General features: G+C 37.8%; 1 protein-coding gene and 1 long non-coding RNA gene across 7 annotated transcripts in view; one reads left to right on the top strand and one right to left on the bottom strand.

Annotated features, from left to right (window-relative positions):
* The first annotated feature begins 747 nt into the window (after positions 1–747).
* On the top strand, positions 748–8270 carry isl2b (ISL LIM homeobox 2b). 3 transcript variants are annotated; one of them, XM_074625766.1, is made up of 6 exons: positions 748–910; positions 1266–1455; positions 2033–2295; positions 5033–5316; positions 6541–6708; positions 7493–8270. In XM_074625766.1, the coding sequence occupies exons 1-6, from the start codon at positions 853–855 to the stop codon at positions 7607–7609; spliced, it is 1080 nt and encodes a 359-aa protein (XP_074481867.1). In that variant the 5' UTR covers positions 748–852; the 3' UTR covers positions 7610–8270. The 3 variants fall into 3 exon arrangements, with proteins under 3 accessions (XP_074481867.1, XP_074481857.1, XP_074481870.1); XM_074625756.1 differs by having other exon boundaries at positions 749–910; positions 5033–5328; XM_074625769.1 differs by lacking the exon at positions 748–910 and having other exon boundaries at positions 1272–1450; positions 5033–5328.
* A 4765-nt stretch (positions 8271–13035) lies between these two features.
* The window catches only part of LOC141761983 (uncharacterized), a 37675-nt gene continuing 25472 nt past the window's right edge, over positions 13036–25238 (bottom strand). For 3 of the 4 annotated variants that reach the window (XR_012592684.1, XR_012592689.1, XR_012592688.1), the window contains one exon: positions 13037–13415. This is a non-coding gene — a long non-coding RNA (uncharacterized LOC141761983). Of the gene's footprint in view, positions 13416–25238 lie in introns of all 4 variants that reach the window. The other variant, XR_012592686.1, reaches the window with a different exon arrangement.

Below are 25238 nucleotides of genomic sequence, written 5' to 3'. Positions count from 1 at the left end.
ATTTTTTTTTAGAGGGGTAGATACTGAATATTTTTTAGTATATCCTCCTGGGAACCGAGTTCAAAAAAGTGTCTTCCAATTACTTTTTTGTGATTTCCTTCCTATTTAGGGTTAAAAATAAAATCTTAACAATTTAGGCTTGTTAAACTTTATTTTTATTGTCCACTGTAGTGGACTACAGGACTATTTCAGTGTGAAAAGACTAAAAAAATGAACAGATTATGGCTGTAGAATGATATTAAACCAAGAATACATTCAAATTGATTCAAAAAACAAAAAAACACATGCCATATCACTGGAAAGCCCAGGATGTCCTCTTTACAATACACCAGGAATTGATAGAGTAGGTCAAAAGAGTAAGAGGATATGCATGTGGACAAAATGTCCACTACAGAGGACACATGTCAATTGGCTGGGTCTCAGGAGGATATGATGATGATAATGATGATAATTATCACTATCATGAATGTGCATCTTAAAGAATCAAAAAGGTTCCATTGTGTTAAAACATTTTAATTTAACTATATCTTTTTTTCCTTGAATCTTTGAAGAAACAAAATCTGCATTCTTAAGCTTTTGTCATACAAACATAAATATGCAATGGATTTATTTATTTGTACAGGTTGAGATGCAGCAGGGTGATTGGAGCGTTCTGTGTTGACGTCATGACGTCATAGCAGCAGCGTGGTGGACTCTGCAGCCTCCTCTGCTCTTCCTCCCTCCTCCTCCTCCTCCTCCTCCTCCACCCTCCCAGTCCGGAGAGACACACGTTATCAGGGAGGCAGCCGAAGGGCCAGTCATCTCCTCACATCTTTTTCTGCATCTACCACAATCCCCCTTTATCCGTCCTGTATGGTGGATATTATTTTCAGCTCTTCTTTCTTGGGTGATATGGGGGATCATTCCAAAAGTAAGTAAAGCTAAACTGCTCGGTGGAGTTTTAAGTGGCAGATTTTGTTTTCGTCACGGTGGCATTATGGGGCTACATGATATATATATTCAGCAGTGCAACGATTAGTAAAGTTATTTTTTTTAATGATGCAATATTGTGTAGTATCATTTTGCATTTAGGAGGTGCTTTTTTTTTTTTTTTTTTAGAAATGAAACAGCTTGACGAATACTAACAAAAGTCTTCATCTGTTACATAACACAAGTCTGCAAAATAGAGGAATGTCCCTGCAAAACTGCAAAACTGGACTTTAAAAAGGAAGGAATAAATGCATAAATGTTTGTGATTATATTTGGCTGCGTTTTTCTTTTTGCAGAGAAGCCAGGATTCGCGATGTGTGTCGGATGTGGAAGTCAGATCCATGACCAGTACATCCTGAGAGTATCTCCCGACCTGGAGTGGCATGCAGCCTGCCTGAAGTGTGCAGAGTGCAGCCAGTACCTGGATGAGAACTGCACTTGTTTCGTCCGGGACGGAAAAACCTATTGCAAAAGAGATTATGTAAGGTAGGAGTTTAATCAGAATATTCCCTGAATATAGACATGAAGTGTAAAGATAATACTTTATATTATGAAGAGGCTAATTAAAAAAAAGACTAATTTGGATATACGGAAGAAAAGTGCGCACATAAAAACAGCAGACCTTTGTGCATTTTGTACGTTAACTGCACAATATTACACAAAAATAGAAAATACACTCCACAGTATTTTTGTTATACGATACAACTGTATTGTCAGTTTGCACTGAAATTCATTTTGCATCCATAGGCAGCTCAGTTTGAGAAAAAGTACACATACAATAGACATACTGTTACCAGACAGACAGACAGACAAAGTAAGACCCATCAGACAAAAAAAACGAAACACATTTATTCATACATAACCCATTACAAAATGACCATCTGTCCTCTGGATTTACATGTCTTTAGCAGCACATTAATCCATTAAAATAAAAAGGAAATTATAGCATAAGCTCATTTAGATATAGGCTACAGCTCAACTCCGAAAGTTTTTCCTTTTTTATTTGTTGCATTTTTCTTCCTACATTTTTAATTCTTTGACATTTCCCCCCTTAATTTTCCAGGTTGTTTGGAATAAAATGCGCAAAATGCAACCTGGGCTTCAGCAGCAGCGACTTGGTGATGCGAGCCCGGGATAACGTTTACCACATCGAGTGTTTCCGGTGCTCGGTGTGCAGCAGGCAGCTGCTGCCGGGAGACGAGTTCTCTCTGCGGGAAGACGAGCTGCTGTGCCGGGCAGACCACAGCCTGCTGCTGGAGAGGAGCTCCGCAGGAAGCCCCATCAGCCCGGGACACATCCACTCCAACAGACCGCTGCACCTGGCAGGTTGGAATATTAATATTATTGTTATATTTGTATTTCTATTTATTAATTTTGTATTATTTCATTTATTATTATTATTTTATATTTTACTTAAGCCAATTGTTTATAATAATACCAGAACATCATAAAATCCGCAGAAATTTCTTATTCTTATTCTTAATCTTAATCTTATTATTCTTATTCTTATTCTTATTCTTATTATTCGTATTATTATTATTTGTATTATTATTATTATTATTATTTATTTATTTTACTTAAGCCAACTATTTATAACAATACCAGAACATCATAAAATCATCAGTTTATTCCTGAATAAAAGAAATCTATTGAAAGAAATTCTCATATTTTACAACTTAAATAAAAAGAAAAGGTTTGCTTAAGTTTCGAAAAACGAAATAAAAAAAATCAATATAAGATTGTCAAGGATTTTTTTTAGCTTTCTTTAACATCCAGATTTGTTTGTGGTTTACGGGTTTGTGTGTGTGCTGATGAGACCTTTCTTCAGGCTAATTTCATAATTGATCTCATTAGCTCTAACCTGCTCTGTTGCCATTATCTGAATAATCTGGTAGGCTTATTTGAGCCTATATATACACACACACACACACACACACACACACAAGCACACTGTGGCAGATAGACTATAGCCTATATGTCAGTATGTGTGTGTGTTTGTGTGTGTGTGTGTGTGTGTGTGTGTGTGTGTGTGTGTGTGTGTGTGTGTGTGTGTGTGTGTTTGCAAAGCTGCCATCCTGAGGCGCATGCATGCCAACAGAAACAGAACAAAGCAAATGTGTGAATAATGTTCACTAACTTCCTACTTTAAAGAAATACCTTTAACACAGCAGCTCAGTGCTGTGAGACTGCAGGCCTCCAGGTGGGATTTCGTATTCCAGCTGCGCTTTTTAAATCTAATTGAGGCCTATTTGGTGAAAAGAAACAACCTCCTTTTTTACTGCGATACGGTTAAGGATTAGTATAGGCTGATAACAGCAATGCAAGACGTGAGTGGTTAAATTGCAAAACGCAAATCTTAAAAAAAACATGCAGTTTAGTCTTTGGAAATTTCACCTCTGTATATTATGGAGCAGAATTTCGTTCTTATTTCCATGCAAGATGTAAATCAAAATATTTTATAATCTAGGAACTTCCCAATAGATTTTTGCTCTTTAACCTTTGGTTTTAAGCTATTGCAGACATTTTTAATCATAGAAGATCATGCCAGGCTGATAAATATGATTGCATAAAACAAAGATGTAAAAGGCACAACAGTGCAGATTGAAATGAATGGGCAGCTAAGTAACTGTATCACACTGTAAACAATTGCTGTTAATTTACAGCAGGATTTCAACAGTATTAACCTGTTATTGCTAAAAACAGTGCTTTACTGTTAATACAAAAGAAAACCTGTTAAATTACGCTCATAGGCAGTTTTTTAACTGAACTATAATGCATTCTTAAAAAACAGCACTTTACTGCTGATCAACTGTCTGAAGTATCATCAGTAACAGTTTCATGCAGTATTTCTTTAAATTCTGGGACCTGAACTGCTCATGTGAGGCTTGTACATTGTACATGATTGTAAAATCAGTGAATTAGCTCTGTTCTTCATCACATGTTGTTATGGTTTGCATTCTGTGCTTGTAGCCAGCTATAGACAGACATGTTGGGAAAAGTGTCAACAAGTCTATTATAGCCTTTTTCCTAACAAGGGCCTTTAATTGTATTTAGTGTGACTATTCCTATGTCTGTAACCTGCTAAGTCTATTCATCTAGGCAAAAAATAATGTTTTTTAAAATGTATATAAAAAATACAACCTAAATAGTGCATTAAAACAAATCAGTAAGATAATGTAAAAGAAAGGTGAAAAAAAATATAATGTATGTTTAAACAGTAAATTAACTGTAAAATACTGTGAAATTAATAAAGTTCAAACTGTAATTTTCATTAACAGTACAAAGCTGTAAATTTCAGTGACAGTATAATAATGTTAATTCTACAGTAACATAAGGGCAACCCTGCTGCCAGTTCTTTACTGTTATTTTACTGGGAAATTCTTAACAGTGTAACTGTATCAAAAAATCATGCAAAACGTCTTTCACCTCTGTATATTATGGAGCATAATTTCGTTCTTATTTCCATGCATGATATAAATCTAAATATTTTAAAATATAGGAACTTCCTAATAGTTTTTTCTCTTTAACCTTTGGTTTGAAGCTATTGCAGACATTTATACAATAACAAAATCATGCCAGGCTGATACATTATATTGCATTTAACAACGATGTAAAAGGCAAAACAATGCAGATTGAGATTAATGGGCTGCTAAGTAGCTGTATCAAAAATTCATGCAAACAATTTCGTTCTTATTGCCATGCATGATGTAAATATTAAAAATATGTTATAATCTAGGAACTTCCCAATAGTTTTTCTCTTTAACCTTTGAATTTAAGCTATTGCAGACATTTATATCATAAAAAATCATGCCAGGCTGATAAATAGTCTGGTCTTTGGAAATTCATGCAAACGTCTTTCACCTCTGCATATTATGGAGCAGAATTTCGTTCTTATTTTTAATAAAAAATCATGCCAGGCTGATAAATATTATTGCATAAAACAAATATGCAAAAGGCAAAACAGTGCAGATCGAGATTATTGGGCTGCTAAGTAACTGTATCAAAGTGTGACAGTCTTACTGGAGCTTTTGTGCAGCTTCTGACGGATGTTTTTCCTCTGCAGACCCGGTCACGGTGCGGCAGGCCCCGCATCGGAACCACGGCCACAAGCAGTCTGAGAAGACGACCCGGGTCCGGACGGTGCTGAACGAGAAGCAGCTCCACACCCTGCGGACCTGCTACAACGCCAACCCGAGACCGGACGCCCTGATGAAGGAGCAGCTGGTGGAGATGACCGGACTCAGTCCTAGAGTCATCCGGGTCTGGTTCCAGAACAAGCGCTGCAAAGACAAGAAGAGGTCCATCCTGATGAAGCAGCTCCAGCAACAGCACCACAGTGATAAGACTGTAAGCATCTTCGTAAGTCAAGACCACTTTCATTACTACTACAATTATGCATTCATTCATTCATACATTTACTTGTGTTTGCTTATTATTTAAAAAACATGATACATGGGAACCCTATTCACCCAGTTTTATTTATATTTGAGACTGGAATAAAGCTTTTAAATGCAACTGATGCCTTATGAATATAATAACCTAATGTTTTCCATGAAAATATCATGTTATCAACAAAGACTCCATTTATTTATTTTTACAAAAAAAATATCCTTTAGTACAGATACACACAATTATTCCACAAGGCATGCTGCTGCTGCAGGTTGTTTTACTTTACCAAGATTCAAAACCAAATCAGGTCAAAGTACAGCAATATAATGCAAGAATGGAATTCACTCCCAAATCATATTACACAACAAAATACTATATATGGTTTAAAAAAAAAAAAAAACACTAAAAGAGCATTACTTAAGAAGAAACTTTAGTAATTAATAAGCACGTTTTCCCTCCCCAAAAGTTTCCTCTTGGGTTATAGAGCAAAGATTGAACTATGGTGTCAGAGCAAGAGAGGTAGACAAAACCTTGTGTGCAGAGGACGTTTTTACCTTTCAGGTCAAGCAACTGAAGCCAATTATTTCTATTTGAGACTGGACTAAAGCTTTTAAATGCAACAGATGAGCATAATAACCTTGTAGCTTAATGTTTTCCATTTGTTTGCCTTGTGATTATCACTAGTTGCAGATACTCTATTTTCCAAAAGTAAATTACCACCAGAATATAATTTTACTCTTTTCTAAACTTTAGTTTGTAGTTACACATAAGACACAGTATACAGCCGCTCCAGTTGGCTCCAGTGCTATTCTGTATTCAAACTTCAGGCCAATGAATAATGAATCAACTGCTTTGGCTTCAGTTGCTTGACCTGAAAGGTAAAAACTTCCTCTGCTGCACACAAGGCTTTGGTCTACATCTCTTGCTCTGACACCATAGTTCAATCTTTGCTCTATAACCCAAGAGGAAACTTTTTTGGAAAAAAAAAAAGTGCTGTCTCAATTATTCCAAATTTAGCATTTATCATACATAAAATTGCCACTTTTCACTTAGAAAAAAAAGTATTTTCAAAACATAGGTGTCATGAGAACAGAGCAGGTTTTTTAAAGTTCTTTCTAAAGTGACAGGACACAGACAAATGATGCTTATGCTGTGCTTTTTTTATTATTATTATTTTGTCAGAACCTGCAGGGCCTCACAGGGACGCCTCTTGTGGCTGGGAGTCCTATCCGACATGAGAGCTCCATGCAGGGAAACCCAGTGGAGGTTCAGACATACCAGCCTCCATGGAAAGCCCTGAGTGAGTTCGCCCTGCAGAGCGAACTGGACCAGCCTGCCTTCCAACAACTGGTGTGTGTGTGTGTGTGTATGTGTGTGTTCAGGACAGACTGAGTTAGACAGACATGCATGCACACAGGCCAACTGGCATAGTCCCACAACATGCAATCTCCTATTGAGATCTATTTATCCATCTATCCATCTATTTATCTATCTATCTATCTATCTATCTATCTATTTATCTATCTATCTATCTATCTATCTATCTATCTATCTATCTATCTATCTATCTATCTACAGAGATGTATGCAAAGTAATATGTTGGTGCTCACACACATGCACACAAACAGTAATCAGAATATTGTTGCATGTGTGAATACAGACTTGCATCACACACACACTCTGAGAGGCCACAAGCATGTCAGCATTGTGTCTCCATGTCAGCAAAAACAGGGAAATGATTGAATTATTATGAGAAAAAGTATATAAAAGATAATGGCTATTTGTAAATATGTTTGTACAGGTTTAAATACATCCGATAATACAGTCTCTACTCTGTCAAGAATTTACTGTTTGTTGGAAAATAGAGAAGTATTTTTATTTTGAAGTTTTTTGGTTTCACATTTAACCCACCTGAGTTATGCACTTCAGACAATGTCTTACTACTAATTTGTACTGTAAACCTCCTCTCTCTTTTTTATTGAACTATGATACTTTTACAACCAAAATTTTCAAAATAAAAGCCCGGATATTTCGCATTTCCTGACAATTTGACTTCTGTCTGTTCAGGTGTTTTTCAAAATAAAAGACTGAATATTTCGCATATCCTGACACTTATTTGCTTCTGTCTGTTCAGGTGTCTTTCTCTGAATCGGGCTCTCTTGGAAACTCCTCAGGCAGCGACGTGACTTCTTTGTCCTCTCAGTTACCGGACACCCCCAACAGTATGGTACCCAGCCCGGTGGAGACGTGAAAGGGGGCCCCTCAGACCTCCTGTTGGTCCCCCCAAACCTCCCTCCTATCCCTCCTGCAAGGACGTTTTGCAGCATGATCCCGGTCCCCTGCATGTGACCAGCTCATCACATCGCCCAAACTACAGAGAGGAGAGTGTTTTTTCTTTATTATTTCATGACATGGAGGAGATGGAAACCAAGAAAGCACCGATTGACTCCAAGTTTTTTTTTTCTGGAGCTGTCATTGACAAAAACTAACAATTGTTGCATGACGTGACGGAGAGAGAAGATGTACAGAAGAACCTCCCTGATGGATATACTACTACAACAACAAACCTTCCACTCAAAAACAAAAAATGGAAACATTTTTTGGAAACAGATGGACATTGTGCGAGTTCATTGTGATCATAATTGTGTCTTTGTTTCTTCAACATGAGACTTTTTTTGATACATTTATTGCGTTTTTGTCGAGTCCCGTTGACTCTTTTGTCTTAAAAAGGTCAGAGCATGATAATCTGCTAATTATTCGTGTTGTAAAAAAATACTTTATCTACTTAAGGGGCAGGTTGTTTGAGCTTCTCGAACAAAAAAAAGTAAATTATTGTTATATTATTTATTGGTAGGAAAGCGATTCGTAAAGGGATTATTAAATGATAAAAAAATAATAATAAAAAAACAAGCTGAATACATAACGTGTCAATTTTTACTACCTCTGTCGCTTTTTGTATTTGCAAGCCTATAATATTTTAATTTATTTGCTCTGAAATTAGTAACATATTTCCATCTATCATTGAAAAAGTAAGAAAGTAAGTGAATGCACGGATCTAATTAGATTTTTATTTTTTTTTGTATTTTGTATTTTTTATACTTTATTTTTTCCCTTTTTTCAAGGCTGTTTTCATATATGCAATCCACTGTTTACTGTTTTACAGACAAACCCATCAAGTACACTATAGTGAAAACAACCTCAACATTCAAAACAAAAACAAAAACCAGGAAAATAAATAATAATAATGACAAAAAGAAAGAGTAGAGTTAAAAAAATCAAAACAACAAAGCAAACAAAAATAACAATTTTTATTTTTTTTATTTTAGTGCTCTTATATGGCGACAAAGTCAAATTCACTGTCCAGATCCAACAGATCATTATACTCCTCATGACAGTTTTTTGATTTGTGCAAAAAAATAAATCCAAAGCTTCTGCAGCCATCGGGTGATTTTGAGGATTTAAAGGGTTATAAAAGAAGTCAGAATCAGAATCAGAATCGTGTTTATTGCCAGGTATTAGAGGTATACACTAGGAATTTGCTTTGGTTTTGTTGGTGCAAGTTAAACAGTATAATAACGAAAGAATAGATAAAAACGTTAGAGTAAAATAAGAATAAAAAAAATTGAAATTCTACCAATATACAATATACAAAATAAGCTATAAACACGATATAAACAGATTGCTGGTGTGCAAACAATCAGGTAATATCAAAGTAATATTAACTCCAGTTGCACTGAACATGTTTGTCCTGCTCAACCTATATAAGCTTGCAGCCCATGCAGAGGCTCTCTGTTGTCTTATCATCCCTCCATCTTTCCCCCTTCGGTTATGTAGCAGAAATCAGCCCAGTGGTCATTTACTATCTCGAGGGCAAAAAGCTGCAGTAAATTGTGTTCAGTCCAGTTCCTCTGGTTGAGTCACAAGCTGGTCTAGACCTCCTTATCTAGTCCTGGCATCACCTGCAAAGCGACCCACTGACTGAAGCCACAACAAACTAACCTAACACCCCCCACCTCCTCCATAGAAACACACACATATGTGCACAAGAGCAGCTCGTAAAGGGTCACTTCTTCTCCTCCTCGGTTTATTTTCCTTCAGTGAGTTGCGTTATTACGCACAGGTCAGTCGAGATGACAGACAGCTCAGGCTAAATGAACTGACCTCCTCCTTTAACACTGTGTGTGCAGGACTAAACAAAGCTGCCATGTATGCACTGAAGATCTGTGGATAAAACCTGTTTTTTTCAGACATACGTATGTCATTTTTTTTGTAAGTGAGCACAGGAGTTTACTTTGCCTATTTTTATTTTATTTTATTTATTTTTAACCTTTATTTAACCAGGTAGTACTCATCGAGATCAAGAATCTCTTTTGCAAGAGAGACCTGGCCAAGACAGCAGCATTTAAACATACATTAAAGTTTCAGGCGCCACAACATAAAACATAGACCTATATTTCATACGTTATTTATTTATTTATTCTATCGGCTCTGAAATGTTATTCATTATGACAGGAGAGACTTTCATTTGTCTTCGATGCAGTTTTGCTGGTTTTAGACAAAAAGGCAGAAAACAGTCTATATTTAATTCTTACAACAATTGTAAACAAACTGAATTATCTCTGTGCATGATTTCCCCCACTTGCTGTATTTTGAACAAAACTGGACTCAAATTCTAAAATTATTATATATTAATATTTATTTTGATATTTGAACGTTTTTCGCTGTGAAAAGAAAAAAACAAAATCAACTAAAGTTTTTTTTTTTTTTCGTTTCATACTAGTGTACACTGAGAGCGTCCTAATCGGAAGTTCGCATGACAAAAGACAGATAATAGATCTGTAATTGAGCTATTTCAAATAAGATAACTAAACAATGCGATGAGATTAAGATAACAGAGATAAGAGAAGAATAACAATGGAGTTTACAGACAGAAGAATGCAGGCCTATAGTTGTCCTCTAGCAGAAAAATCACTGTGGGGCCACAATGTGTTTCCAAAACAGCTAAATATCCAGCATCGATACAGTATGAGCCTATAAGTCATCCACCCTACGGGCTCACACGAGATATAGACCACATTAAAATAAAAGATCACATTACAATTAACTAAAAGATGTCTTAGTTTTATGTAAAAAAAATAAAAAATACTGTCAGTTTTAACCCTTCAGTGTTGTGCAACAAAAATAAAGCTAAAATTGAAAAAAAGGTTTGTCTTGTGAAAGTATTAAATAAAATATATAATTTAAAAAGCTTTTATTTAGAGATAAAATCTTGCAGGGAGTAACACCAAGATAAATTATAAAGAAAAAAAAAATTAGTCAGGAAATGTAAAAAAAAATCTACTGAAAAAGAAAAAAGGGTAAAAAAACCCCCCCAAAAAACGAAGACAACATTTAAATGCACCACTACCAAAACAGCACACGACATTAACTAAAAAATGTGGCTGAAGTTTATTCAACATTTTATGTTTTTTTTTATTTATGTTCATAAAGTGACACCTGTACACCTGACACCTCTATATGGGCGTTTCTCTTCAGTGCGTAAAACAAGAACCAAAATAAACCCCAGTGATCCCTGAACACACACACACTTTATTTTTTATTTCTTATTTATTTATACAACAATGTTCTCCTCATCCCTCCACATTATTTAGGATTAACTCTGACACTGCATGTGTCAAGTTGCCTCGATGCAACTATAGCCGCCGTCAGAGGGAATGACACCGTAGCATTAATGATTAAGAGGACGAGTCCATTTAAAGGTGTGATGTAATTCTCTAATTGGTGGAAGGCTGCACGTAATTAGATCATCCGGCTCGCGAGGAGGAGTGCAGCGCCGCCCACGAGCACGAGTCACTAAACGGTCACTGACTGACACATGGAGCATCAATATGCTCTTTAATCCGTGGAGTTTGGATTTGTTAGTGTGTGTGTGTGGGGAGAAAATAATAAATAAAACTCGAAGAATAGACATTGGCTCATTTGAGCATGCTGCTTTTCAAAGTTTCTTTCCTTTCCATAATTTGATGGCAATTTAACAGGGAATTAAAAAAGCCATATATACATGCATTTTTTAAAGCTTTTAATCAACCAGTCCGAATTGTATTTAGAGCTTAATTTAACAGCAAAACAATTTAAATTGACCATTTTAGACACTGACCCAGGCTTTCAACTCTTAATACATTTTGGGAAAGAGGAAATGTACGACATTGGTTAAGGTGTGATGTTGCCAGTGCACTTCAGTGGCACTAGAGCTGTGGGCATATACAATCAGTTGCCAGTTTATTAGGTTTTCCATAATTTGATGGCAATTTAACAGGGAATTAAATAGCCATATATACATGCATTTTTTTTAAGGATTTTAATAACCAACCAGTCCGAATTGTATTTAGAGCTTAATTTAACAGCAAAACAATTTAAATTTAATTAATTTGAAAGGTATTCACCATTTTAGACACTATTTTTCAGGCTTTCAACTCTTAATACCTTTTGGGAAAGAGGAAATGTACTATATTGGTTAAGGTGTGAGGATGCCAGTGCACTTCAGTGGCACTAGCTATGAGCATAACACTCTCAGTTGCCAGTTTATTAGGTACACCTAGCTAAAAGTAATACAGTTCAATACAACAGTCCTGCAATAAACCCTACCTTCATAAAGGTTATAATATTCAGGCTTTGTTAAAACTGTTATAGAAAGAAAGTGTTTCTAATAATTTGACCACCCCATTTTAATTAATAACGGTGGACTAAATATTAACAACACTTCTCAGTCTAACTTGGTAGATTGTAAATGTACTCCAGAGGTTGGACACCAAACTGACGGTTTAACATTTTCAAGCAATTGTTTTCACTAAACAGTAATGAATTGATGAATTGTGGTTATTGCAAAGTCAATTACCATAATTTAATTTAGCAACAGAGCTGTAATGTTTGCTTTCCATTAATCCTAACATTACCTTCAAACAAAGTCATGAAATATAACAAAACATATAATATATTATATTTTCTTCCATCTTTCTTTGTTCTGTGAGATTGTACGTGAATCTCAATCTTATAGATTTGGGGAAAAAAAGGGGTAGAATATAAAATCTTTCAGGCTCAAAGAAGGTATTTTATATCTTGATGGGAATTTCACATAAACAAGCCAACAGATGCATGGCTGACATATTACATTTGAACCACCCATAACTGAATTTCACAACCTTTGTTGCTATTGGCAGGTCACAAATGTGAGCCGGCCTGTTACTGACAACATTTATTTTTTTCAGCTATAAGTTAGTGATTATAAGAAGTCCTGGCTGAACCAAGGAGGGCAGTGAAAAGAAAAACAAAAAAACTCTCCATCAAAATTGTTATGCCAAAATGACACCCTGCAATACCATTCACATGCATCTGTGTCTTATACAGTAAATATCACTGGAGTTAGCCTGTCAAGAGCATAGCTTTTATATTTTTAGTTTTACAGTGAAACATGAGTTAACTTTTTCATTTAATTTAAAATAGATGATTACTATTATTATTATTATTATTATTATTGTTGTTGTTGTTGTTGTTGTTACTTGCCAGTGATTCTTTTTTTAAGGTAGCAGCACACAAACATCACATGGACCATCCATATGCCCACATGACACACTGTAAACTAACACTTTCATATTTTGAACCTTTAGAAATTGGAAATTTTAGTGCCACCATCAAGACGGTTAGTCCCATATTTGAAAATATACAAAAAAAATAAATAAACAAAAGCAATATGTTTTCAATAGGTTTTTGTCTTCCTGACAATTTGTCTGCAACACCCTCTGAACCCTCTTGTTGCATTCGAAGCAATTGTCCTTAGACTATTGAATTAGCCTTACTGACGAACACTGTGTAAAAAAATAAGTGTGTTGTGTGATTTCTGTGGAGGCTCTGTGAAAGTTTCGGGTCCACTCTGACCTTGCTCCTCCAGCGGGGGGCCACCAGCAGAGGAACTGCCGGGACGAACTTCAAGTCCAAAACTCTCCAGGGAAACACTCTGACAGGCTGACTTAATGCAGAGACTGAACTGGAAGCTTTTTCTTCTGCAAGAGAAAAAAAAGGAGGAGGAGGAGGAGGGGTGTGAGAGAAAGTGTCGCACTTGAGTGGAGACACAACAATGAGTGGGCTGAGGGTCTCAATAGCTAAATGAAGTCACACAATATGAAACATAAAGCTGTCTGGGATTTAGCTGGTCCTCCACATATGAAAGGAAGTGAAAGATTGAGAAATTACAAAACAGGATTTACCAAAATAAGACATATAACCACTCATATAATCCACACAATACAGCCAAAGAGAGCTTTAACTCAACTGTGTCAACATCTTTAAATCGTGTACACTGTGTTTTCTCCACCTCTTGTCAGGTGTTTTTAATGGAAAATTTAAGGACCAATTTATCTCAGATGGGTAATGGCCAATTTAACATCTGGTGACAAGAATTTAATCTTCTCTACTCTTAGGTTACACTGATAATGAAAGGGCAGCATCAACATCCATGTGCCTACATGTACCGGGCTACTTGTGTATACTATCGATCCTGGGGAATGAATGCTGCTTTTATGGGAAACTGACACAATGAGTAAATATCCACATACTATCCTTTAAACTTTTAAAAGCACCGGGGCCAACAGGGGAGGGGGTATTTTAGAAAGCTGCATTAAAAGAAAAAAAAAATATTGATTTTTTCTTTCTCTTTATGTTTTGTGTTGACATATTTTGACCGTCATCTTTTATATTTTTAAAGCCACTGTTTTGTGTAGATGTAAATAAAAAGGAGATGAAGCTGAAGGTTTTTTTTTTAAACGTAATGACAGCAAAACATGCCCTCTTGTAACACTGTACTTTAGGTGAACCTACAGGGAGGAGGTTGCAGCAGTAGCAGCTTGCCTGCTTTATTACAACACAATAGCTGAGTGTTTATCAAAGTATCTGTGTGTTCTCATTGGTGCACGCAAGAGTTTCTGTGTTTGTGTGTGTGTGGACGGATGGCGAGCAGACCTCAGGCTCACCTGGAACACACACAGAGAGCCACAATCTGCCTCCCTGGTCCCACTGCTGAGACAGTGTCAGAGCTTCGTAAATCACAGTGCCCCACCCACGCATAAATCTACCGCAAAAACAACACACCAACGCCCATTAGGAGAAGAGAGGAAGGTTGGAGCCGCCCCACTCGACAATGACTCGCTATAAAACACAATGAGGGTTCACCTGTACTTTGACAAGACCAAACTGTCATTAGCTGAACGAGGAAGACAAACATGTGTCAGAGGAAGCAAACAATGAGGCGGCGAGTGTGAGTCACTAAAGATGAGAAACGGCATCAAAAGGTTTCAGGGAGACACTCTGGCGTTCATCAGGTTCATATCAGTGTCAGTTCAGGAGTTCAAGAATGTTTTCCGGAAGTCTTTGTGTTTTAGATTTAGTGCATAAGTTCAATTAACCTCCTGACTCATGAGTTAGGATGGAACAGAGACTAAACTTTAATTATAGCATACAGAGCAGAAACTGAAATGTGAATGTCGATGATATACTGTTCCTGTCAGATGAAGACACAGTGAGTCAAAAGAGTAAAATTTTCACACGATCAGGAAAAATGACTTCCAGTTTGTATTGACAAGCTTTCATTCTTTCTCATTCTCAAAAACACATGATAGGTCTATATTGTTATACTGTATATTAACTGTTAAAAAGGATGGGTATATCTAATTGTCCATAAGTGCATTATATATCTTTTTTTGTCTGTTAAATGTAGTCTAATGTACAGCATATACCATCCAGGTTAACTTTCAATTTAGGTTTAAAAACAAAGCAAATCCTTTCCAACAAGACAATAATCACATTGTGTCCAGTTTCACAGCAGCCGTCTGGAACCACACACATACTGTGACCAGTTCAAAAAAATGGTCCACAACATTTAAGGACACACAAAGAGCGACACAAATGGTCCCGAGTCAGTGTGAGATAAAGAGAGTCAAATAAAAAAAGCGATCCCCTCGTCCCAAGGCGTTCCTGCCACTTTAAGAAATGAAGCAATATCATTAATGGAGGCCTCCGAGGGCTGACATCTTGCTCCAATTCACCAGTCCCCGTCCATCACACCATTACGGTGGGCCCAGCAGAATTAAAATCCAATCACTCCTCCGGCTAGTTTGATTAAGGAGGGCAACTGCACAAAGAAGGGGCTCTGACCCATTGTTGCCTCTGCCAGGGAGTCCCCAGAGGCTGGAGCAGGTTTCTGGTCCCAGGCAGCACCCAGACAAGCCCTGGTCACTGTTGAAGCTTCACAATAATATAGTGTGACGCCTCAGTGTTGAATATTTTGAAGTGTTTTGTATGGTTTTCTGCAGTATTTGTCACTAGGCATGGGGATTATATACAACAACGGTCACATATGAACTCGTCGAATATGACTCATGGTGGGGGACGCATGACGGTTCATACGATATCTTATAAAAAAGTTATTCCTTTTTTTTTTCTCATTTTCCTACGATTGTACAGCAACTTGTGTCAATTTCCACTTATTACATGCATACAGTCTATTCAACATAAACCGCCGTCTTCACAAGCAACAACATCCTTAAGTTGAGGCAAAAAAATACTAAATTAGGTTTAGGAAAAGATCGACTTGGTTAGGATTAGGCAACAAAACTACTTAATTAGGTTTAGGCAACAAAACGATGTAGTTAGGTTTAGGCAACAAAACTACTTAATTAGGTTTAGGCAACAAAACGATGTAGTTAGGTTTAGGCAACAAAACTACTTAATTAGGTTTAGGCAACAAATCTTAAGCGTAACTTACTGCAGTTTAGTGACAAATAAATCAACGTTGACTTCTGGTTTCACAGGGGACACGAATGCTTTTTGTCCAACAATTTTCCAACCTCCTCCCTATGCGGCGTTTGGCGCTCTTTGTATTTCCTAGTTCACAATTATGTGAACTACAAACAAATTGATTTGGTGAGATACAGTATATATGAATTACAAGCTTTGTGATAGTCTGGCAACCTGTCCAGGGTGTACCCCGCTTTCGGCCAATGTTAGCTGGGATTTGAATGCTTCTGACACACATTTAAAGAGATAATTTTCGGAGAGAACAAAAAATGGAAACACTGATGATTCTTTAACTAACTTAAAAGAAAATATTTTATCACTTTGCTGCCTTGCTCAAAGGCACATCAACCTCAGCTATTGCAGGAAGATGTACCAGCACTTTTCTACCTCCTTGATACAAATAGTTTGGTTTGGTCTTTGACTCGCTTCTCTAAATCTGAGGCTACCGCTGCCCCACGAGGGGGTCACATCGGTCAGATTGTGTCTGGGAAAAAAAAGGCAGCATCCCAGGTACAGACCCCGAAGAGCAGAGCCTAAACCAAATTAAAACCAGAAGGCCAGGGTGAGCCTCCTCGACCACAGTGACATAAATTACCGGGATTTACAAGATTTTTAAAACACTTTTAACAATACTCCCCTTTTAATGTGCTCTCTGTTTAATAATGCACTTTAGGTTTTAAGAGCATGATAAACAAACCAATAATTCACTTTTTTATCATCTGAGGGTGAAGCCCTTCAGGACCGCGTTCTACAGCAGCGTTCAAAGGGGCCTCGGACGGATCAAATGAGGGGCTGTCGCAAGATGTTTTGGACGACATTTGAGATCTTTCTGGTGATCTCTTTGCTCTCTTGAGGATAAAAGTACACCGAGGTTCATCTTCCCAAGCACTGGGCAACATTTAAAAGGGGACACTGATACGGAAAAAGAATAAACACAAGATTTTGTAACAGGAATTATTGGCCCATGTCAAGGGATGAGGCCAAAAGAGTCATGTGGGAGTCATGTGGATGACACAGTGGTTATCCAACATAAAAGGATGCGGCATCTTTATGTAGAAGAAGAAAATGTTTAAATTTTGAGATATGATATATAATGGCAGCAAAGAAATATAAGAACAACATTAACACACTGCTTACAGTGAAAGATGAAATAGTTTTCTTGGCTTACGACATTAAACTCAACACGCCTCCATTGCTCTTTGTGCAGCCGTTCGCTAGCGTGTCAGTAAAGTCTGTCAGTGTGAGATCTGGGAAAGCTCACAGTAGCATTTGGCGGCGTTTTCAGTGTGTGAAGCTTCACAGGACAAGTCAATGATTCTCCCGGCTGCCAAAACATATAAAGAAGACTCGCCAAGAGAAGGGTTTCATAAATCTTGAAACAATGGAATTCAAAGATTATTAATCTTTCAGCAGGCAATGAATGTTATAGTGTGGACAAAAAGGACAAACATGTCACAAATGTCTTCATATAGCGGCTATTGTCATAAATGTGAGAGTTCGGAGGAAGCAATGTGGAAGACAACTGATGTCTGTGTTAGAGCGAAGACCTGGAACTGAAACACACTCACTGAATGTATGCACACAGACACTCCCCACTAACACACATACTTACGCCAACCCACTACCAGCCACCACAAATCACTGGACCATCTCATATAATCCTCCACCAGCCAGTGCCGCAGCATTAAACATCCAAACAAATTGTCCTTCGTCAAGTGCTCGCTGCAGGAAAAAGACATAAAGCAAAAGCAGATAGCTGGGCAGGGCCGCGGGGTTGGATGTGGAGCGGTGGCAGCCTCTGTGTTGCTCCAAGAAACAGGACGATAATGTCTTGGCTGCTCTCAGCCTGTCAGCCTGCATTAAACTGCTCTGCTGCGAAAGAGATTTCAGGGATAGCAGAGGCACTGAAGAGCCACTCGATAAGACAAATGGGCATCTTATTTCCACGCTGGTTTATTGGAGTTGGATAAAGTAAACCCATGCAGTTGTTTGGAGAGAACTTTACAAACAACTCCCTTTTGAAGTAGATAAATGATAAAGCAGCCATGCAGCGAGTGAGTGGAGCTCCCAGGATGGCTATATGTATGTAGACTTACAGTATTTTAGCAGTGTGGCTGTAGGGATGATGCCGGTCAGTTGGTCAGTCCATCACTTTGCTCCTGAAATATCTAAACTAAACAGCTCGATGGATTGCTATGAAATTTGGTACGGATATCCGTGGTGCCCAGAAGATAAATACTAGGGCTGTCAAAGTTAACGTGATAATAACGTATTAACGGAAATTTGTTTTAACGCCACCAATTTATTTAACGCATTAACGTAACTTGTGGTTTTTAGGTTGTAGCGGGCTCAGCTGTAAACCTAGAGTGAAGATACTGGGATCATATGAAACTACAACAAAACCTAAGGAATCCATTGGTACCAACCATGACATACTAGCTTTTCGTGAAGGAAATTTAATAACGTTCCAAACTTGCGCTAAATTTTGGCGAGGAAAAACTGGCATGGCCATTTTCAAAGGGGTCCCTTGACCTCTGACCTCAAGTTATGTGAATGAAAATGGGTTCTATGGGTACCCACGAGTCTCCCCTTTACAGACATGCCCACTTTATGATAATCACATGCAGTTTGGGGCAAGTCATAGTCAAGTCAGCACACTGACACACTGACAGCTGTTTAAGCTGTGTAAGGGAGAACACAACATCTAGTGGCTGAATGTTATCAATGTTATCAATAGCACCTTTAAACCAAGTCTTTAACCTAAAATATAATGGGAACTTGCATTTTGTCCCCAAAAAGAAGGTCAGTCCCCACAATGTGACTGTGTAAACAGATGTATGTCCCCACAACATGAGTAATACACACCCACACACACACACACACAATGGATCTCCATCTTTCTCTCCAAGCTGGAAGTGGGCATGGTCAGGTATCTGATAAGAGCGAGGGCACGGCTGGATCTGGGAGATCTGAGAGATGCCAAAGGCCCTTGTGAAAAGGAAGCTAGACTTAAGCTGCTGTAGGGACTTATCTTTACAGTTTCCTATACCACCTACTGACAGATCCCGAGACTGTAAATTCCTCTGCCCCCTGAAATGACTCCGAGCAGACAATGTGACGACACTTTGTGTACTGATGTGTACTATAACAAAGAGAACAGAGGGGATTTTACAAGGTATGTGGGAGACAAAGACAAACACAAGCTGCACGCGTTGCAAACTGTGTTTGAAAATGGACAATCCTTGAAGTAAACCAATGAAGCGTGCTTTATGCCCTCTCTATGGTTCTATGAATCAGCACAAATTCCTATGACGCATAGGTCAACAACTTTGCTTTGAGTTTATATACTCAGAAACAAGTGACACATTTTACTTTAAAACATACCAATTAAAAAGTGATGCAGTTTGTGTCCAAATCAGACAAGATTCCCAGAGGATGATCCAATATGTGAGGAACACCAGGGGTGGAAACACAGCTCAATGTTATTGTAGAAATGACGGTGTATAAGTCACTCCCGAGATGGCTTTTGTACTATTGGGAAGAGTTATTTATATCCGAAGAGCAGGGGGCATTCATCATCCGGGGTAGTGGTTCCCCTTCAAAGTTCTCCTTTTTATGACGTGCATTATTTCCCGTGCACACACATAAACAAAGCCAGGGCTGCCGGCACTGAATCAGCAGACTATGTCACCGTGTGGCCCCTGGGTCAGGCCAGCTTTCTTGTGCCGCCAGTGCTTACATTAGCATGTGAAAGGCTAAAGCTGTTCCAAATATTCCCTCTAAACATTTATCCTGACCAAACCTCGCATGGAAAAATTCCAAGGAGCGGGATGCATCTAGGGTGCAATGAGAGGATCTGAACTGCTAATAACATTTTGTCCTGATAAACCAATTAACAAGATGTTGAAATAAATGTTTAACTTATGGAAATAAGAATTTTTTTTCTTCCAAATTTGCCTCAAGAACTTAAAAAGAAATTTGAATCTTAGTTTGATTCAGGAAAAACAAACATTATTCTTAATATAAACATTTAAGCATTGCAAAGTAGTTTATATGTTTGCATCTTATTTCCAGATTTGACATTTTCAAATGGATCACTACTATGTTCCACACATCTTTTTGCCAACACAGCCGTCATCAGTGAGCCTGTCCATAATGTGGCAGGCAGGCACCAGCAGTCTGTGTTTACATTGGAAGTGCCTGGAAATGAATTTCCCCACACTAGTCTCATTTGTCTTATCAATCTGTAAATGTGTTGCCTCGATGATGGAGGAACACATTTAAAACATTCGAAAAACTGTTTCTCATTCGCTCAACATTGCCCCCATTCCACTCTTACGCACAGTAGTAACCACTGAGGAGCAGCCAGAGGCGAAGAAACAGCATCCTGTGACCAAGTTTAGCCGCTGCACATTTTTTAAATTAGCAGAGTGCGTCTGCTGGGGGTGACCACGGTGGAACATATAAATATTCAAAAGGCGCATGTCGTATTCCCAGTCTGCTCATTCTGTTAACTTTTCCACACAGCGGGCCGAATCATCTGTCATTCACCCTAATTTAATCATCAGCCACTCTCATTCAATTATCCAATATAATATGCAAATGAGGCGAACAATGGCCAGCTCATGCTAATTATGTACATCAGAATAATTAAATTGGATAGAAGTGGTGGAGGGAGACTGAACTATCATAAAATGGGGAGCAGATTCTTTAATTAAGGCTGCAAAAATTTTATTAGAATCTGTAATCTGCCCGTAAATTGTTGAATGGTGGCCATGCACTAGGGGGACATTACTCTTATTGGAAAGCGCTCCCAGAAGACTCGCTCAGGGAAGCACCGAGGGACGTGGCTCATATCAAGGGCAAATCCGGATTCCCATTTATTATGGCAAATCATCTTGGACTGTGAACAACTTTTCTCAAAAGACTGCGAACCATAAAGCCTTTAATATACTAAAGAAACTGACTGAGAGAAGCCAATTTTGTTTTGTATGCATTAAATGCAATATCTCAAACAAACGCTCCAATCTTTGCTCTTTTTTTCCTTGGTTCAAGATAGAGCAGTTAGTAGTCAGAAACACAGCCCTTAAAGAAACCTAATGAATAATCTGAACTCTATTTAAACTAGATTTTCACTCCGCAGCAAGCAGAACTAAATGATGTAAATTGTGTGTGCTGTGCCAAGGCGTCAGAGCATGCCTGGCAGCCAGTTAGACACAGAGAAACATCAACCCTAATCCTCTGCTCTGCTACTGCATGCATGCAGGCACCGCTGCCTCTCCACAACAGACCAGCCATGTCCAGCAGCACCACACAAAGCGGTCTGCCGTGGGACACACAATGGCTCACTCAGAGGACTCAGCAGACAGCGAGCAGCAGGACCCAGGACGAGGTGCTGAAGCCACTGAAATATTTACAGAGGCGTGTTTTGTTGCTTTTGTGCCGAGTGATTGAAGGGGTAGACCTCTGAGGAGGGCTCCCTCCCCGCTGACAGTCTATCTGGCCTCTTAGTTAAGAAGGAAGTCACCGGAAAGAATAAAGAAAAACACAGTGAAAATTACAATTAAAAATGATATGTTGCTTTAGAAATAATAACATCTCTCCCTGAATGTCTATCTGTGTATACATGGGGTTTTCTTAGAGTGCAGAAAATGTGCAGGAGTGTTTGAAGATATTGATAAGACAGCTTGAATCACATGTAATCCATCACTTTCTGTGCACAGAGACAACAACACCTCTGGTGTATCCCGCTCCGGCCAGACAGTATTTGTTAAACATGTCAGGGTGACAGAACAGCAGTAGGTCAGGAGCACTGTAGATTAAAGTGAGTGAGGATGTAGAGACATGTAAACTGACACATGCATGACACAGCACACAGCAGTGATAGCCGGTCTGCTATCTCTTCCTTTTCTAATATATCTACTGTCAATGTGCAAACTGAAAGGCCATTGTTTACATTGTGCATCCTCTTTGTAGTATGTGATATGAATTGTATATATAGCCGCTGTGTACAACTTCAGGGCAATATAAAACAAAGTCATAGTCAGTATCAGTTCAGTTCAATTTCTCCAATGTTCATTGCTATTTTTCATGTTATTAAGCGTTTGGCTTGGATTAAACCAAGATTGGTTTCTAGAGAAGAGACCTTGAACTAAGGGTAAGCTTTGGTCTTGAGTTTATGGCTCACAGACAGTAAAATAAGCAAATCTGACTGATAGGAGAACATAAATTCAGGTCTCTACCTTTGCTTGTTTCATGGATACTTAAAGAAGTAGGTATTTTATGATATATATATATATATATATATATATATACAGTATATACAAATATTCTGCTTTAAATAATAATTTGTTTCTTATATGTTTTTTTTTTTACCAAAGAAAGTTTAATTACCTTGATAACAGTTATTTCCCTCATTAGAAAAAAATCCAGACTCTATGAATATGCAAATATTTTAACTACTGGACACAAGATGTCTCCTATTAAGAACGCTCTCTCTGAAGTGACCTGTGATTGGCCAAAATATCCTGTCACTGGAGATTGACTCGATTTTTTAAAGCCTGAAAACAGAGCCATGAGGAGGTGCAGAAGTCTAGTTTTCTCTCAGAACACTTGAATTACAATATGCTGAAAGGTTATTATGGAACTTTTGCCCAATGATGGCAATACAAATCTTCTTACTGACGCTTTAAAGTTGACTTTGACTGATAGCATTATTTATTTATTTTTTAGAATTTTCTATAAGTATCGGGAATTATTTTGACCACGATAATCGTGTAGTGAAAATCGGATATAGTGACAGCCCTATCTCCTACTTCACTGATAAGTCAATTTTCAGTGTATGTGCACTGGAGGCTTCAAGTTTCCACATCACTCTTTTCTTCTATACTCGATCATGACTTCCAAACTAGTTGTGATGTCACAACATCATGGTTGTACTGTACGTACACGTCCCAGATTTAAGGTGAGCACAGGAAACTTTAGTCCATTTTAAGCTACAATTTGACATGTTTTTTCAGTGGAGATGCTTGAGTGCAAAGACCTCAACCTTCAATTCATCAATGCACTGCTAAAGAACTTTTTAAAGAGTTATTTTGCTTTGTATTTTGCAGATATGTTGTGCTTTATAAAGTGTTCTCTCTCAAAGTGACTTATGAGATAAATTATTACCAGCTATTTTACTATGTTGCAGCCTTGTAAACACACGCTGTGCTGATACGTCACAAATGTTCTTATCCAGAAACGATTCATTAATCTGTCATGAGTCAGTCTATTATATACATATCCGTCACCTGATTTAGTGTTCAACAAACTGTACTAACTCAGACGTGTTTCAGTATTCATCATGAGTCAGAAGAGTTGTATACGTAGACTGTGCATACTGCAATCTGGCTTAGAAATTCATTGAATCATTGACTGCACTGTCTACCTCAATGTCACCTCTTTGAACTTTGTACCAGCAAGACTGTTTTTCTACAAAAGTTAGTTTGATCTGAGTTACAGTGGGGAGGAAATGACAGTAGATTAGCTCAGATACAATCACACGAAAACATTGATATATGAGCTACTTCCCAGCTCTTGTTCCTCCTGTCTGTTTGTTTCTGGTTTAGTGCCTATCTTTTGGATTTCTACCATTATCTTCAAAAAAAGGAACTTTTCATGTCAGAGCTTGTTTGGCTGTTTTTAAAAAGCTTCTCCTGAAGTACCCGAAGAACATGAAAGACTATACATACTCAGATTACTTGAGTCAATACATGAAAGCAAGCAGGTTGACGGAGCTTGGCTGGTGCACTAACAACGCTATCTCTCGGCCCTGCCTCGTCTGTCCCCATGATGGATTAGCAAGGGTCAAAGGTCGCACCCGTTTATTCTCGCAGAGGAAACGTCCTTTCCTAATGACAGTTTAGAGGCACAATAAGAATGCTTTTCCTGATTACTCGCACATCAGGTTGAACCACAAGGTGATGGGGCTGCTGGAGTTTGTGAGCCGCCTGAATCACTGAAATGCATGTTGATGAGAATATGATGTACTAGTGTTGTGTGTGTTAAATGACGTTGTAGTGGCTGGTTTAGTACTGATTTTACGACAGAGTCAACACCAGCATCAATGAGTTTCAAAAAGTGATGATAGTTAGTATTGTATTATATTATTTGCTTTAGATCATACTATTAACGTGCACTATTAGCTGTCAATACAATATTTCACCACAATTATTACAGTTTTTCTCAATCGCTTTGGCTCATTTTTTGAAACAATCTTAACTTTCTCTAAACTGTAAGTGCAATCGTCAAAACAGTTTGATGGGACATCACAACTCTATTGTATGTCTGCAAAAGGTAGAAACTCACCCAAAATACTTCATTCATGCTTCAAAATCTAGTTAATGTGTCAATAAACTGGCCAATAGAACCAAAATGAAAAGATGTTTTGTCATCATGTGATCCGTACTGGTCAAAATGTTTAGATGTTTTTTCACCAGTCAACCCTGGAAATGTTTCTTATATACAAATCTCTGTTTTGTTCTTTTTGTTGACACTGACTGCTTACTGTACTATACAAGAATGTCAGTTCTGTCCAGCTGAATGCTGTTGTGTATCACACTGAGCTTTTTAGATTCCCATTTCAACAGTAGGTCAGAGTTTACTGATAGGCCTATTGTAGTACACAGAAAAATGATATGTACATTTGTATGTATACAGTAAATTTATTTGTGTGGTAATATCTTACATGTTCTCTAAACAGAAAAAAAAAATATTGCAATGTCAGTTTTTCCAACATTGTGCAGCCCTAGTTTATAAGCACAGCATGAAAGTGAAAGCAGCGCTCTGTTTATTTTAATGTGAAAGTGCAATAAAAATATGTTGTCGCTAAAGTCAATGAATAATCGTGATAAATAATCATGATCTCAACATTGATCAAAATAATTGTGATTATCATTTTGGCCATAATTGTGCAGCCTTACTGTACAGTGTGCCAAAATGACTGGCAGCCTGTCAGTGAAGCAAGAAAAAGATGCTGGATGTTGAACATCTGA

The sequence above is a fragment of the Sebastes fasciatus genome, chromosome 2, assembly GCF_043250625.1.
Source record: "Sebastes fasciatus isolate fSebFas1 chromosome 2, fSebFas1.pri, whole genome shotgun sequence".
Lineage (NCBI taxonomy): Eukaryota > Metazoa > Chordata > Actinopteri > Perciformes > Sebastidae > Sebastes > Sebastes fasciatus.
Note: the sequence above shows the minus strand (reverse complement) of the source record. Positions and strands in the feature narration are given on the sequence as shown.